The sequence below is a fragment of the Dipodomys ordii genome, unplaced genomic scaffold (assembly GCF_000151885.1).
Source record: "Dipodomys ordii isolate 6190 unplaced genomic scaffold, Dord_2.0 Scaffold101, whole genome shotgun sequence".
Lineage (NCBI taxonomy): Eukaryota > Metazoa > Chordata > Mammalia > Rodentia > Heteromyidae > Dipodomys > Dipodomys ordii.
The window spans coordinates 3,416,338-3,428,453 of NW_012267317.1; the positions used below are offsets into that span (position 1 = coordinate 3,416,338).

Here is a 12,116-nt window from a genome sequence, read left to right on the forward strand (position 1 = left end):
GGCCTGAGCGCTGTCCCTCAGCTCTTCAGCTCAAGGCGAGCGCTCTACCACTTGAGCTACAGCGCCACTTCCGGGTTTCTGGTGGTTTATTGGAGATAGGAATCTCACGGTCTCTCCTGCCCGGGCTGGCTTTGAACCGCGATCCTCAGATCTCAGCCTCCTGAGTAGCTAGGATTGCAGGCGTGAGCCACCAGCGCCTGGCTGTGTTCTGTTTTTGGATGAAGTCTTTGCTTCTATGTTTTCAAATGAATTGGAGAAATTCAACTGACATTGAATTACTGCACACAGTTTTTTATTATATAAAGTATATATGTACACAGTCTTTAGTCTTCTTTTTTAATAAAGATTTACTTCATTGTGTTTTGTGGTTTTTTTATTCAATATAGGGCTTGATCTCTGGGCCTGAGCACTGTCCCTCAGCTCTTCAGCTCAAGCCTAGCACTCTATCACTTGAGTCACAGCGCCACTTCCTAAGTCTTTAGTCTTTAGATAAATGGAAACTAATTGCATTGTTCTGATTTGAAAAAAGTAATCTCCAATCTCAGGAGTGTAATAAACAGGTGCTTGTTTTTAGCATGTCATGTTTAATCATGGGAGATAACTGGTAAGACCTAGTTGAAAAGTCTTTGAAGTTCTTTTACTCCCTAGTGTTAAAGCTCTGCTTTGTTTCTCTGATTTCTCTCCAGGTTAAAAAGGCCTTCTTTGCCTTGGTAGCTAACGGGGTCCGCGCAGCACCGCTGTGGGAGAGTAAAAAGCAGAGTTTTGTAGGTGAGCACTGGGATGGGAGTGTCTGTGCAGGAGGAGGCCTCAGGACACAGGCCCTTGTGGGGCTGCTTTGGGATTCTTCATGTTGCCAAATTAAACTCCATTCTGGCCAGGAACTGGTGGCTCACACCTGTCATCTTAGCGATTCAGGAGTTTGAGATACGGGGATCGTGAACAAAGCCAGTCTGAGCAGGAAAGGGTTGTTATCTCCAGTTAACTACCCAAAAAGTCTGAACTGGTGGAGACCTTACCTTGAGCCGAAACGCTCAGGGACAGCACCCAGGCCCTGAGTTCAGACCACAGTGTAATCAATTAAACTCCATTGTTGCTTTTGCACACTGGCCAAGGCGAAGTTGCCAGGAAATTTACACCACTACTCTGCTTTGATTGGATTTGGGGGGAGGGGGGTTGGTTTTTGTTGTTGTTGTTTTTAGTTTTTTAATTTAGCAGCTTTTTGGCACTCCAAAGGAGTTCTGTGCCTCTCCCAGCCAAAGGAACAAAATCCGCAGAGCTACTATAGACAGGCTCCCTGGCCATGCTGGCTCCAGGCAGCGGGGTACTCATGCTGGTCATCATTCATCACCTCTCTGACAGGACACCCGGCATCAGTAGATAGCCACAGTCCACCATCTTTGCTAAATCATGCTCGACCACTACAAGTGCCCCCGACCATTTATACAGGTGCTTCCTAATAGAGTACACCTGAAAGCATTGTCTCCCATGGACTTTAGTGCATTAAAGTATTTTTTATTATTTACAAATAGCCACAATTTTTTTGTTTTGTTTTTTGGTCCCAGTCCTGGGGCTTGAACTCAGGGCCTGGGCATTGTCCCTGAGCTCTTTTGCTCAAGGCTGGTATTCTGCAACTTGAACCACAGCTGCACTTCCAGCTTTTTGGTGATTTATTAGAAATCAGAAAATCATAAATCCTCCCTCCCTGGGCTGGCTTTGAACCATGATCCTCAGATCTCAGCCTCCTGAATAGCTGGGTTTATAGATGTTTTCTGTCATTAATCTTGCAGATACTCTTTATTAGTCTCATCCTTAAGATCAGGTTTATTTCCAGCTAGGTTTTTGTGCCCAGCTCATTGTAGACAGTATACTAGAAGTTTTAAATAATAAATGAAAAGAGTGTTTAAGATCTTTCTATTTAGTTAGCTTTACTACTCAGTTATTACATCTTCACCTCTTATTTGAAATTTCCCTTTTATATATCTGTAGTTTTGTTCTAACATAGAATTCTTTGTTGTTCCAGGAATGCTAACAATTACAGACTTCATAAATATACTACATAGATATTATAAATCACCTATGGTAAGTGATGGCAATGTTCATTTTATTTTAGTAGTTGGAGCTATATGCTCTAGTATGTGGGAAGGGGGGAGTAAAGTACAGGATGGTGGTCAAGCTGGTTGATGTTCCATATATATAGAGAGAGAGAGTGTGTGTGTATACATATTTATATTTATATTTATGCTATATATAAGGAAATTCAGTGTAAAGCTACTAGCCCTATCAACTGAGAATAAAACTCATCATATATTAGAAACTTAAGGTATTCTCAGGAAAAGTAACCAGAACAGGTGGTCAGGTGGTCTATTCAGGTTGTCAGAATTCCTGTTTATTCCCTAGCCTTTCAGTGAGTGTCACCAGGCTCCTGCTGCTTTACCCTGGGAGACGGCCAGGCAGCTCAGGGCTTGGCAGAGTAGAGTAGCACCTGCCCCACATCCCTGCATCCCTTGCTTGGCCCAGCAGGATCTCTGCAGATGAGGTGGGCACAGGACGTCATGTGGGCAGGTGGCAGTGTGAGAATAACCAGGTTCTGTCACACCAGCAGATTGATAACTGCTTAATGATTGTTTTAAAAGAAATAAGAATTAAGATGGAAGAAACGAGGTTTGCCTTTTCCTGCTAACTAGGAAAAGGTTGCTTTGGCTGATGTTGGTGGCCGAATCCCCCGTACGTGGTTCAGCTGAACTAGGGAGCAGAGTTTGGAGACTACTGCCTTTTTTTTTTTTTCAGGTCGGTCATGGGGCTTGAACTCTAAGCCTGGGCGCTGTCCCTCAGCTCTTCAGCTCAAGGCAAGCACTCTACCACTTGAACCACAGTGCCACTTCTGATTTTTGTTTTGTTTTGTTTTTCTGGTGGTTTATTGGAGATAAGAGTCTCACATGGGCTGGGAAGGTGGCTCAGTGGTAGAGCACTTACCTTGCATGCCTGAGGCCCTGAGTTCGACTCCTCAGCACCACATAAGAAAAAAGGAAAAAAGCCGGATGTGGCGCTATGACTCAAGTGGTAGAGCACTAGCCTTGAGCTGAAGAGCTGAGGGACAGCGCCCAGGCCCAGAGTTCAGGCCCCACAACCGGACCCAAAAAAAAAAAAAAGAGTCTCACGGACTTTCTGTCCAGGCTAGCTTTGAAGCGTGATCCTCAAATCTCAGCCTCCTGAGTAGCTAGGATTATAGGCGTAAACCATCAGCTCCCAGTTTCTTAGTATTATTTTATTATTATTATTTCATTATTAATATTTAGGGCCTAACACTACTAGGCAAACACTCTATCCCTTGAACCACATCCCTCCAGCCCCTATTGCTTTACTTGGTTTTCAGTTAGGGTCTTGCTCTTGCCAGGTCCAGGCTCAGACCACGAACCTCCTGCCTCTACCTCCTGTCAAGCTGGAATTACACCTAGCCCAGAAACCCAGACCTTTATCAAACACCATACATAGTGATTCTGTCACCTTGGTGTTTTTGTTTGTTTGCAAAGATGGAAGAGGACAAGATGTAGACTTTTATTTAACATCTACAGTATAAAATACCTAAAAGACAGAAGTTGATCCTATACTATTTTTAGGAGTATCAGGCAGTTTGGTATAGGGTGTGGTAATGTGGTGTTTAGCAAGTGTGAGGTGTATGATCTTTTTATCTCTCACTGCTGTGCAGGCCTAGCAGAGTGTTGTTACACAAACTAAGATGGCCCCAACTTCAGTGCTGCAAGTCATGTCTGTGTGGTCCCTTCTTGACCAATGAGACAGAATGTGGCACATGACTAGAATTAATTCCTACATAAAGTAAAAAAATGTGTGGGGCTCTAGTGGCTCAATCCTAGACATTCAGAGGCTGAGTCAGAGGATCATGGCTCAAAGCTAACCCAGGCAGGAAGGTCTGTGAGACTCTTTATTAACCAGCATTCCAATTAACCATGAAAAGCCAGAAGTAAAATGTGGCTCAAGTGTAGAACACTAGTCTTGAGTACAAAAGCTCAGGGACAGAGCCGAGGCCCTGAGTTCAGAATTAAATAAATAAATATAGAAAGGCAGAAATGAATTTCTTCATAGCATATATTCTTAGAAGGAAGTTTTACTAAAGACTGTGAATGGTCTCTCATGTCATGTGATATGTCTGATTTCTAAAATAATACAAATGCAAAAAAAACTGTCCTTATATTGGCCTCTGTCCTTTTCAGGTATGATTTAAATGGATAATTTTGATAAAAAGAAACAAGTCCTAGCCAGGCACTGATGGCTCATGTCTGTAATCCTAGCTACTCAGAGTAGAAGGCTCAGAACTGAGGATCCCAGTTTAAAGCCAGTCTAGGCAGGAAAGTCCACGAGACTCTTATCTCCAATTAATCACAGAAAAAGCCAGAAATGGTGCTGTGGCTCAAGTGTAGAACACTGGCCTTGAGCAAAAGGAGCTCAGGGACAGCTTCCAGGTCTAGAGTTCAAACCCCAGGGCTGGCAAAAAAAAGAAAAAAAAAAAGAAACAAGTCCTATATAATCTTGGTAGTAGATTATTAAGTCAAAAGTTGCTTTAAAAAAAAAAATGTTCTGTGGCCCAACTTCTTAAAACGTGTAGGTACATTTATTTATTTTCTTCATATTTTCTAAATAGAGACAGAAAAATGCTATAGTAAAGCGATGTTTTATGTTATTTCCCAGTTAATTTATCTGTTGTATATGTTAACATCCATAAGTAAGAATTTTCCTTATTTGCAGGTACAGATTTATGAATTAGAGGAGCATAAGATTGAAACATGGAGGGGTAAGCACTTCTGATGTAAGAAATGTTACACATAGTGTGAACAGGGTGTGTTAATACAGCAGGTCCTTTTCTCTCTGCTGAATGACATGGTGGCTAAAAACATTGTTAGTTTCTGCTTTCATTTTGCGATTCTAGCATATCAAATATACACGTCACCACTGGTGTGATGGCATGTTCACAGTGCCCGGGGATGGGGGTGGAGGGCTAATAATGTGGGGGAGGTGGGCACCAAAAACCCTCAGACATCTGCCCTGTGGGAAGTAAGCACTGTTCTAACTATGGTTTCGGCCATACATGGAGCAAGTAAAGCTTGAACTGGATTGGTGATTGGTTGGAACAAATAACAAGGAAATAGCGTCAAGAACTCTGTCTTATTGAAATTCACATTTCACAAGCACAACGTCCTTTCCCAGAGCTCAGCCAACTTTCAGTCATGATGGTGAAGGTATTCATCTGGATGACTCTAGGAGAGAAGGCACGGGTAGGGATGGATAGGGTAGAAGACCCCTTTTCAGTGCTCAGAGAGCCAAGATGGAAATGGAAGAACCAGGCAAGGGAAGGGAAGTTACACACTTGAACTTCAAGAATCTTTAGCTGGGCGCTGGTGGCTCATGCCTGTAATACTAGCTACTCAAGAGGTTGAGATCTGAGGATCACAGTTCAAAGCCAGCCCAGGCAAGAGAGTGTGTGAGACTCTTATTTCCAGTTAACCACTTTGAAGCCAGAAGCAGAGCCCTGAGTTCAGTACCAGAATCCACACAACACACACACACACAGAGGCCAATAAGAGACTGGATAGGATACACTACCTTTTTAACTAGCTAGGAAATCAGAGCCTCTGTTAGAGGTTGCAAAGGGCTCTGAATTCCATAGACTTAGGAGCTTCATTGAAGGATACATTTGATTTATTAGGGCTTTTTCATTTGATTTATTTTGGCTTTAACCAAACCAAACTGAATGAATTAAGTCAACATGGAATTAGGAAGTGATTATATAACATGACACCATGACATAGCCTTCTTATCCTTCTGCACAGTGGCCACGGTGTTTGGGAGTGATAATAACACTAGACTATTCTCAGCTCCTCTCCATACACAGACCCTGATAGAGCAGATTGATTACACTTGATATCTTTACCAGGGAAGTTTCTGTGTGTTGGAAAGAGTCCCAAGACACACTAGGTTTTGGAACATTGATTTGGTTAAAAAAAGAACATGTAAAAAACAAAGTTGGCTGTAGCTGATTATACCTTTCAGCTTATGAAATTTCTTTTAAACGATTTCATAATGCTTCATTTCTTCAGAGTAATTTTAACATGCCAGAATGTAGTAGTCTCTGCCGGTTATTTCACCAAATATCTTCATACTTTCCTGATGTTATAAACAACCATTGAAATATTGATCTTTTAAATATTTAGCTTTTATTCAAAGAACATCTTGAAAACAGGTGGCATTGGTTAACTTATTATCATTAATAAAGTAGTTTTGAGTATTTAATTTTGGGGGGGATTTTTTAATTTTTTTAATTATCCATAAATGGAAGGGCATTTGAATTTATGTAGTAACTGCAAACAGCCAATATGTTACTAACTGTATGTTTTCTTTCCATAAATACAGAGCTATATTTACAAGAAACATTTAAGCCTTTAGTGAATATATCTCCAGATGCAAGGTAAACGGAACATTTTTTTCCTTTGAAAACATTCATTGTAATTTGTGCATTTTATTACTACAATAGATACATAAAGACAAACATGTTCTCTAGTCTAGATGGGACCGGATTCCTTAACTTCAGATACTAAATTTAATAACTTAAGGGACATTAGAAATCACAGCCAAGGAAGTGGCACTGTGGCTCAAGTGGTAGAGTGCTTACTCACCTTGAGCTGAAGAGCTCAGGGACAGCGCCCAGGCCCAGAGTTCAAGCCCCAGGACCAACAGTAATTGTGTATGTGTATGTGTGTGTGTATATATATTCCTGAGTTGAGATTTGAGGATCATAGTTCAGACCAGTTTGAGGAAAACAAATCCAAGAGACTCTTACTTCCACTTAACCAGCAAAAAGCTGGAAGCGAAGATGTGGCTCAAGTAGTAGAGCATCAACCTAAAGCAAAAAAGCTCAGGGACAGCACGAGGCCCCATCACGCCCCCTAGTGCCATCACAAAAACAAAAAAAAGAGAAGGAGGGAGGGCAGGTGGCTTGAACTCAGGGCCTGGACACTGTCCCAGAGCATTTTTTGCCCACTTGAGCCACAGCTCCACTTCTGGCTTTTTGCTGGTTAATTGGAGATAAAACTCTCACGGACTTGCCTGCCTGGCTGGCTTCAAACTGTGATCCTCAAATGTCAGCCTCCTGAGTAGCCAGGATTATAGGTCTGAGCTACAGGCGCCCAGCTGGATTAACCTCCTCTTATGGAGTGTGAAACACAGGAAGTGCGTGGAGGCGGGGTGGTCCACACCAGAAGTGCATGAAGGCTGGGCAGTCCAGAGTGTGCTGATTTTCCTTGGAAGCCTCCTAACAGCTTTAATGGATTTTCCCGCAGCCTCTTCGATGCTGTATACTCGTTGATCAAAAACAAAATCCACAGATTGCCAGTTATTGATCCTATCAGTGGAAATGCACTTTATATTCTTACCCACAAAAGAATCCTCAAGTTCCTCCAGCTTTTTGTAAGTAGTTCCTAGCATTTCTGAAGACCCAGTTGTGTTGACTTTAGTTTGTCTCAAGTACACTGGCTCCTGGAACTCCCAGCGAAAGGAATTGTCAGTGGTGAGATCCCCATGTCTAACCTTTACTTTCTCAATTTACTGCTATTAGACTTGTACATCCTCAGTGATTCTAATCAAAAAGCAATCACCTTTCAGCACAGTATCAAGATAATTAAAACAGAATTCTCCACCTAAATATGGTCACACTGCCACCTAAAGCAGCCTATAAATGAGGTTAGGACCTCTGTACAAAGGAAACTCAGGCAAAGGTTAGGGGGGAAATTGCTTCATGAGCCTATCAGGACGGCTCATGCCTGCAATCCCAGCTATTTGGGAGGCAGAGATCAGGATTGCAGTTTGAAGTCAGCCCAAACAAAAAATGAGATACTCCATCTCAACAATAAGCTGAGCATGGTGGCACACACTTGTAGCTCTGCTTATGCACGAGGTGTTAGGAGGAGGATTATGGTCTGAGGCAGCTTGTAATAAATACAGAACTACTTGAAAAATAAAGCAGAATTGGGCACCAGCAGCTCATGCCTATAACCCTAGCTACTCAGAAGGCTGAGAGCTGATGATTGCAGTTCAAAGCCAGCCCAGGCAGGAAAGTCCATGAGACTCTTCAATTAACCACTCAAAAACCAGGAGTGGAGCTGTGGCTTATAGTGGTAGAACACTAGCCTTGAACAAGAGAGCTCAGGGACAGCCTAGGCCCTGACTTCAAGCCCTATGATCAACAAGAAAAAGGAGAGAAGAACTGAGCTATGGCTCAAACGGTAGAGTACCTACCTGGCAATCACAAAGCCCTGAGCTGACCCCAGTACCACCAAAAAACTTAAACAGCTTCACGTTGTGTCTTTTGATGTCATGGTTTTAGAAACATGATTTTTAAAAAAAACTATCCCTGAAGTTTTCATTTCAAACTTAGCAGTAATGGAAAAGCCCTAAAACCCATTTTGTCCATATCCAGCCTGTGTTGTCTGTAGACTTTCTCGACTACCTGTGTCATGAGCCGGCTTCATAATCATCCCAAACATGGAACCTTTCTGGTGAGCAGCATTAAAAGCAGTTCTGAGGAAACTGAGTGTACCAGAGGCTATTTGAAAGTCCTATTTCCAAAGGAGGCAGTAGGTGGAGTCCACTTCACAGTAGCTTTCCAGGTTTCCTCTCTGCAGCTGCTCACAGAGAACTAGCACAATGGCACACTGGCATAATGTGCATGACCCTTACTGCAGAGGCACAGAGGGTCTAGTGATTGAGAAACACCTTGCAGTCAAACTAGTCCTGTGTTTTAATAGTGTACATGTGTAAGCAATACTATGTTAAGAGACACAGGGGCTGGGAAGGTGGCTTGGTGGTAGAGCACTTGCCTCACATGCGTGAGGCCCTGGGTTTGATTCCTCAGCACCACATAAGCAGAAAAAGCCAGAAGTGGCACTGTGGCTCAAGTGGTAGAGCCCTAGCCTTGAGCTGAAGAGCTGAGGAACAGCGCCCAGATCCAGAGTTCAGACCCATAACCGACTTTAAAAAAAAAAAAGAACAATTTTAAAAAGGTTCAGGTGGCCGGGCCTATAATCCCAGCTACTCAGGAGGCTGAGATCTGAGGATCGTGGTTCAAAGCCAGCCCAGGAAAAACACTCTTCATGAGACTCTTACCTCTAATAAACCACTCAAGGACTGGGAAGGTGGCTCAGTGGTAGAGCGCTTGCCTTGCTTGCCTGAGGCCCTGGGTTCGATTCCTCAGCACCACATAAGCAAAAAGAAAAAAGCCGGAAGTGGTGCTGTGGCTCAAGTGGTAGAGCGCTAGCCTTGAGCTGAAGAGCTGAGGGACAGCGCCCAGGCCCAGAGTTCAGGCCCCATGACCGGACCAAAAAAAAAAAAATTAATAAAATAAAATAATTTAAAAAATAAAATAAATAAACCACTCAAAAACCAGAAGTGTCATGGTGACTCAAGTGGTAGAGCATTAGCCTTGAGCACAAAGAGGCTCAGAGGGATAGTACCTAGGCCCTGAGTTCAAAACCCACAACCAACCAAAAAAATAAAACAACAGAAAATGTGGCCAAGCATGACAATATGCCCCTATAATCCCAGCTACTTGGGAGGTGGAGATTGGGAGGATCAAGGTTCCAGACCAGTTTAGGTAAAAATTAGTGGAACCCCAAGAAGCCAAGTGTGGCAGCTGGTCTGGCATCCCAATGTGTGTTTATGCGGGAGGCGGAACTGTAGCACGTGGTCCCAGGCAAAAGCTCAAAGACCTGTCCAAAAGGTAACTAACGCAGACAAGGATGGGGTTGCGGCTTATGTGGTAGATTGCCTGCCTGTTGCAAGCTATGAGGCCCTGAATACAAACCCAAGCCTAAAGCAAGCATCCACGAAGGGAGCAGGAAGGGCATGTGGCAGTATTGCTTGTCAGTGTGTAATCTGAGATGGTGGCAGCTCGCTGCTCAGGCTTCACAGGAATGGAGGATGGGGAGCAGGGAGGACACACTCAGGGCCCCCATGAGTCAGTCTCCATGCTGACAGCACGACTGGAGCACTAATCCCCAGCTGCCAAACTGTACCCTCCCCTCAGCCACCGCAGTGCTCCCACTGAGCAGCCCTGTGCGGGCGGTAGGGTGCCTGGTCCTGGCATCTCTGACTCCCAAGCCCAGACCCCATCTCTGCTGGCCTCTGCCACAGCAGCCCCCCCATCTGGGCCATGAAGAGTGGTGTCATCCTCAGCTGCCTCCTGTCTATAAAAAGACCGAGCCTGCCGCTGCCCAGCGCTGCCTGATATGTGGGCCGGTGTGGTGATGAGAGCCATGCTACTAGAATATTCAGCTAGACATTCGCAGATAAAAATCCCAGATTCAAAGAAACTCGGGGGCCTGCTCTTCACCACACTGCGCCATCACTCGCTTTGCCCTCGGATAGCGAGCAAAGGCGGCGCGGCGCGGCGCGGCGTGCGGAGCAGGGCTGTCCCGCGTGGGAGTGCACTGGACGACCTAATAGGGCTCTTCTCTTTTTTTTTTTCTCTAAATTTCTAGGATTCTCATGATTTGAATATTGATGAACTCTTTGACTTGAACGTTTTGTTTCTCCTAACTGTTCATCTTTTCCTGATAATTATAAGGTACACCAGGAGGATGGAATCACCTGTGCCCCTTATAAAATGAGGTGGATCTTTGGAACTGTAGTTCATTATGTTATAACCAAGCACATGGAACCCTCCACTAGCCTCCTCCGCTAGAGCAATGGGTGACAGGGAGTGTGAGAAGGTTCTTTTCCTTCTGTCCGGCAGTCTTGTTCCTTGCTCCTCAGAGACAGCACTGGGAGTCTCTAAGGAGAATGGGGTGTGGCGGTGGGTGGAATTCATACAAGCTGCTGGAGCCAGGCCAGGGCCCACTCAGTCAGGTGCATCAGTCAGGTTTGGGGTCTTGTGGCTCTTCTTAAGGTCACTTGGTAGCAAGTCCAGTCTTGGGTGAATGATTAAGAATAAGGAGTTTAATTCACCCAAACACACCTAGTGTTCTCCTCCCAGCCGTTTCAGTAAGGGAGATAAAGGTGGCTGCACTGTTAATGCCCCAAGTAGCTTACTGGGAAAGGACTTGCATGGACGTGCGATCCGGCTGAATAAGTGGAGTCACTTTCTCAGTGTGTGAGACATGCTCTGATCATTGGTCGGACATAGGGGTTTGGGGTTTTTGCTGAACTCTGGACCTTTGAGCCATCAAAGGGTTTGCTGAGGGGTGAGCTGTGCGCTTCTCTTCCTGCTTAGATGTCTGACATGCCAAAGCCCTCCTTCATGAAGCAGAACCTGGACGAGCTTGGCATAGGCACGTACCACAACATCGCCTTCATCCACCCGGACACACCCATCATCAAGGCCTTGAACATCTTTGTGGAGAGACGGATATCAGCCTTGCCCGTGGTGGACGAGTCAGGTGTGTGAACCCTCCCCTCCCCTCCAAGCAGCTGGCTGTGAATTGAGCGGCAGCCAAGCCCACAAATCGAGGGAGATGCCACACGCGCACATGCATATGCCCAGTCTCAGAGCACACTTGCGTGAAAACCTCCTCCTGCATCTTCCCCTGAGATCCCAGTCCATGTCCATTTCCACATAGACAAGTTCATTTAATTCTTTATTACTGTTGAATCCCCAGTAGTTATCTACTTAAGACTGATTTTAAGAGTTTCTTTTTTTCCATCCTAAAATGTTGTTCTAACGTATCTTTTCATTTTTAGGAAAAGTTGTAGATATTTATTCCAAATTTGATGTGATTGTAAGTATTTTTAATTTTTTTTAACTTTAACTTCAGAATGCATTTCACAACCTGTTCATTTGTGTGTGTTCTTGTTTACTAATTGCTACCTTCTCTATGAAGTCTTAGAGCATTCATTCCATTCATAGTCATGTGTTGAGCAATGAATTACATATGATTGTACACTAGTATTCTAGTGTATTGTCCCGCCCCACAAGTCCCTCCTTGCACAAGTCTTAAAGGGCCCTGTCTCCATGGCAGCCATGGCCCTTTGTCAGATGCAACTCTTGCTGCTGAGATGCATTATTAGATAATTTAGGTAGCTGTCTTGACTTTTTTTTTTTTTTTTGTCGGTCG

The 12,116-nt window shown here is 44.1% G+C and overlaps 1 protein-coding gene across 1 annotated transcript in view; it reads left to right on the top strand.

Annotated features, from left to right (window-relative positions):
* Prkag2 (protein kinase, AMP-activated, gamma 2 non-catalytic subunit) overlaps positions 1 to 12,116 on the top strand; it is a 213,118-nt gene that overhangs the window by 193,841 nt on the left and 7,161 nt on the right. Inside the window, exons 7-13 of the mRNA XM_013027214.1 lie at positions 687 to 768; positions 2,021 to 2,079; positions 4,762 to 4,807; positions 6,424 to 6,478; positions 7,350 to 7,476; positions 11,276 to 11,441; positions 11,743 to 11,780. Of these exons, the coding sequence (XP_012882668.1) occupies positions 687 to 768; positions 2,021 to 2,079; positions 4,762 to 4,807; positions 6,424 to 6,478; positions 7,350 to 7,476; positions 11,276 to 11,441; positions 11,743 to 11,780 (573 nt within the window). The remainder of the gene's footprint in view (positions 1 to 686; positions 769 to 2,020; positions 2,080 to 4,761; positions 4,808 to 6,423; positions 6,479 to 7,349; positions 7,477 to 11,275; positions 11,442 to 11,742; positions 11,781 to 12,116) is intronic.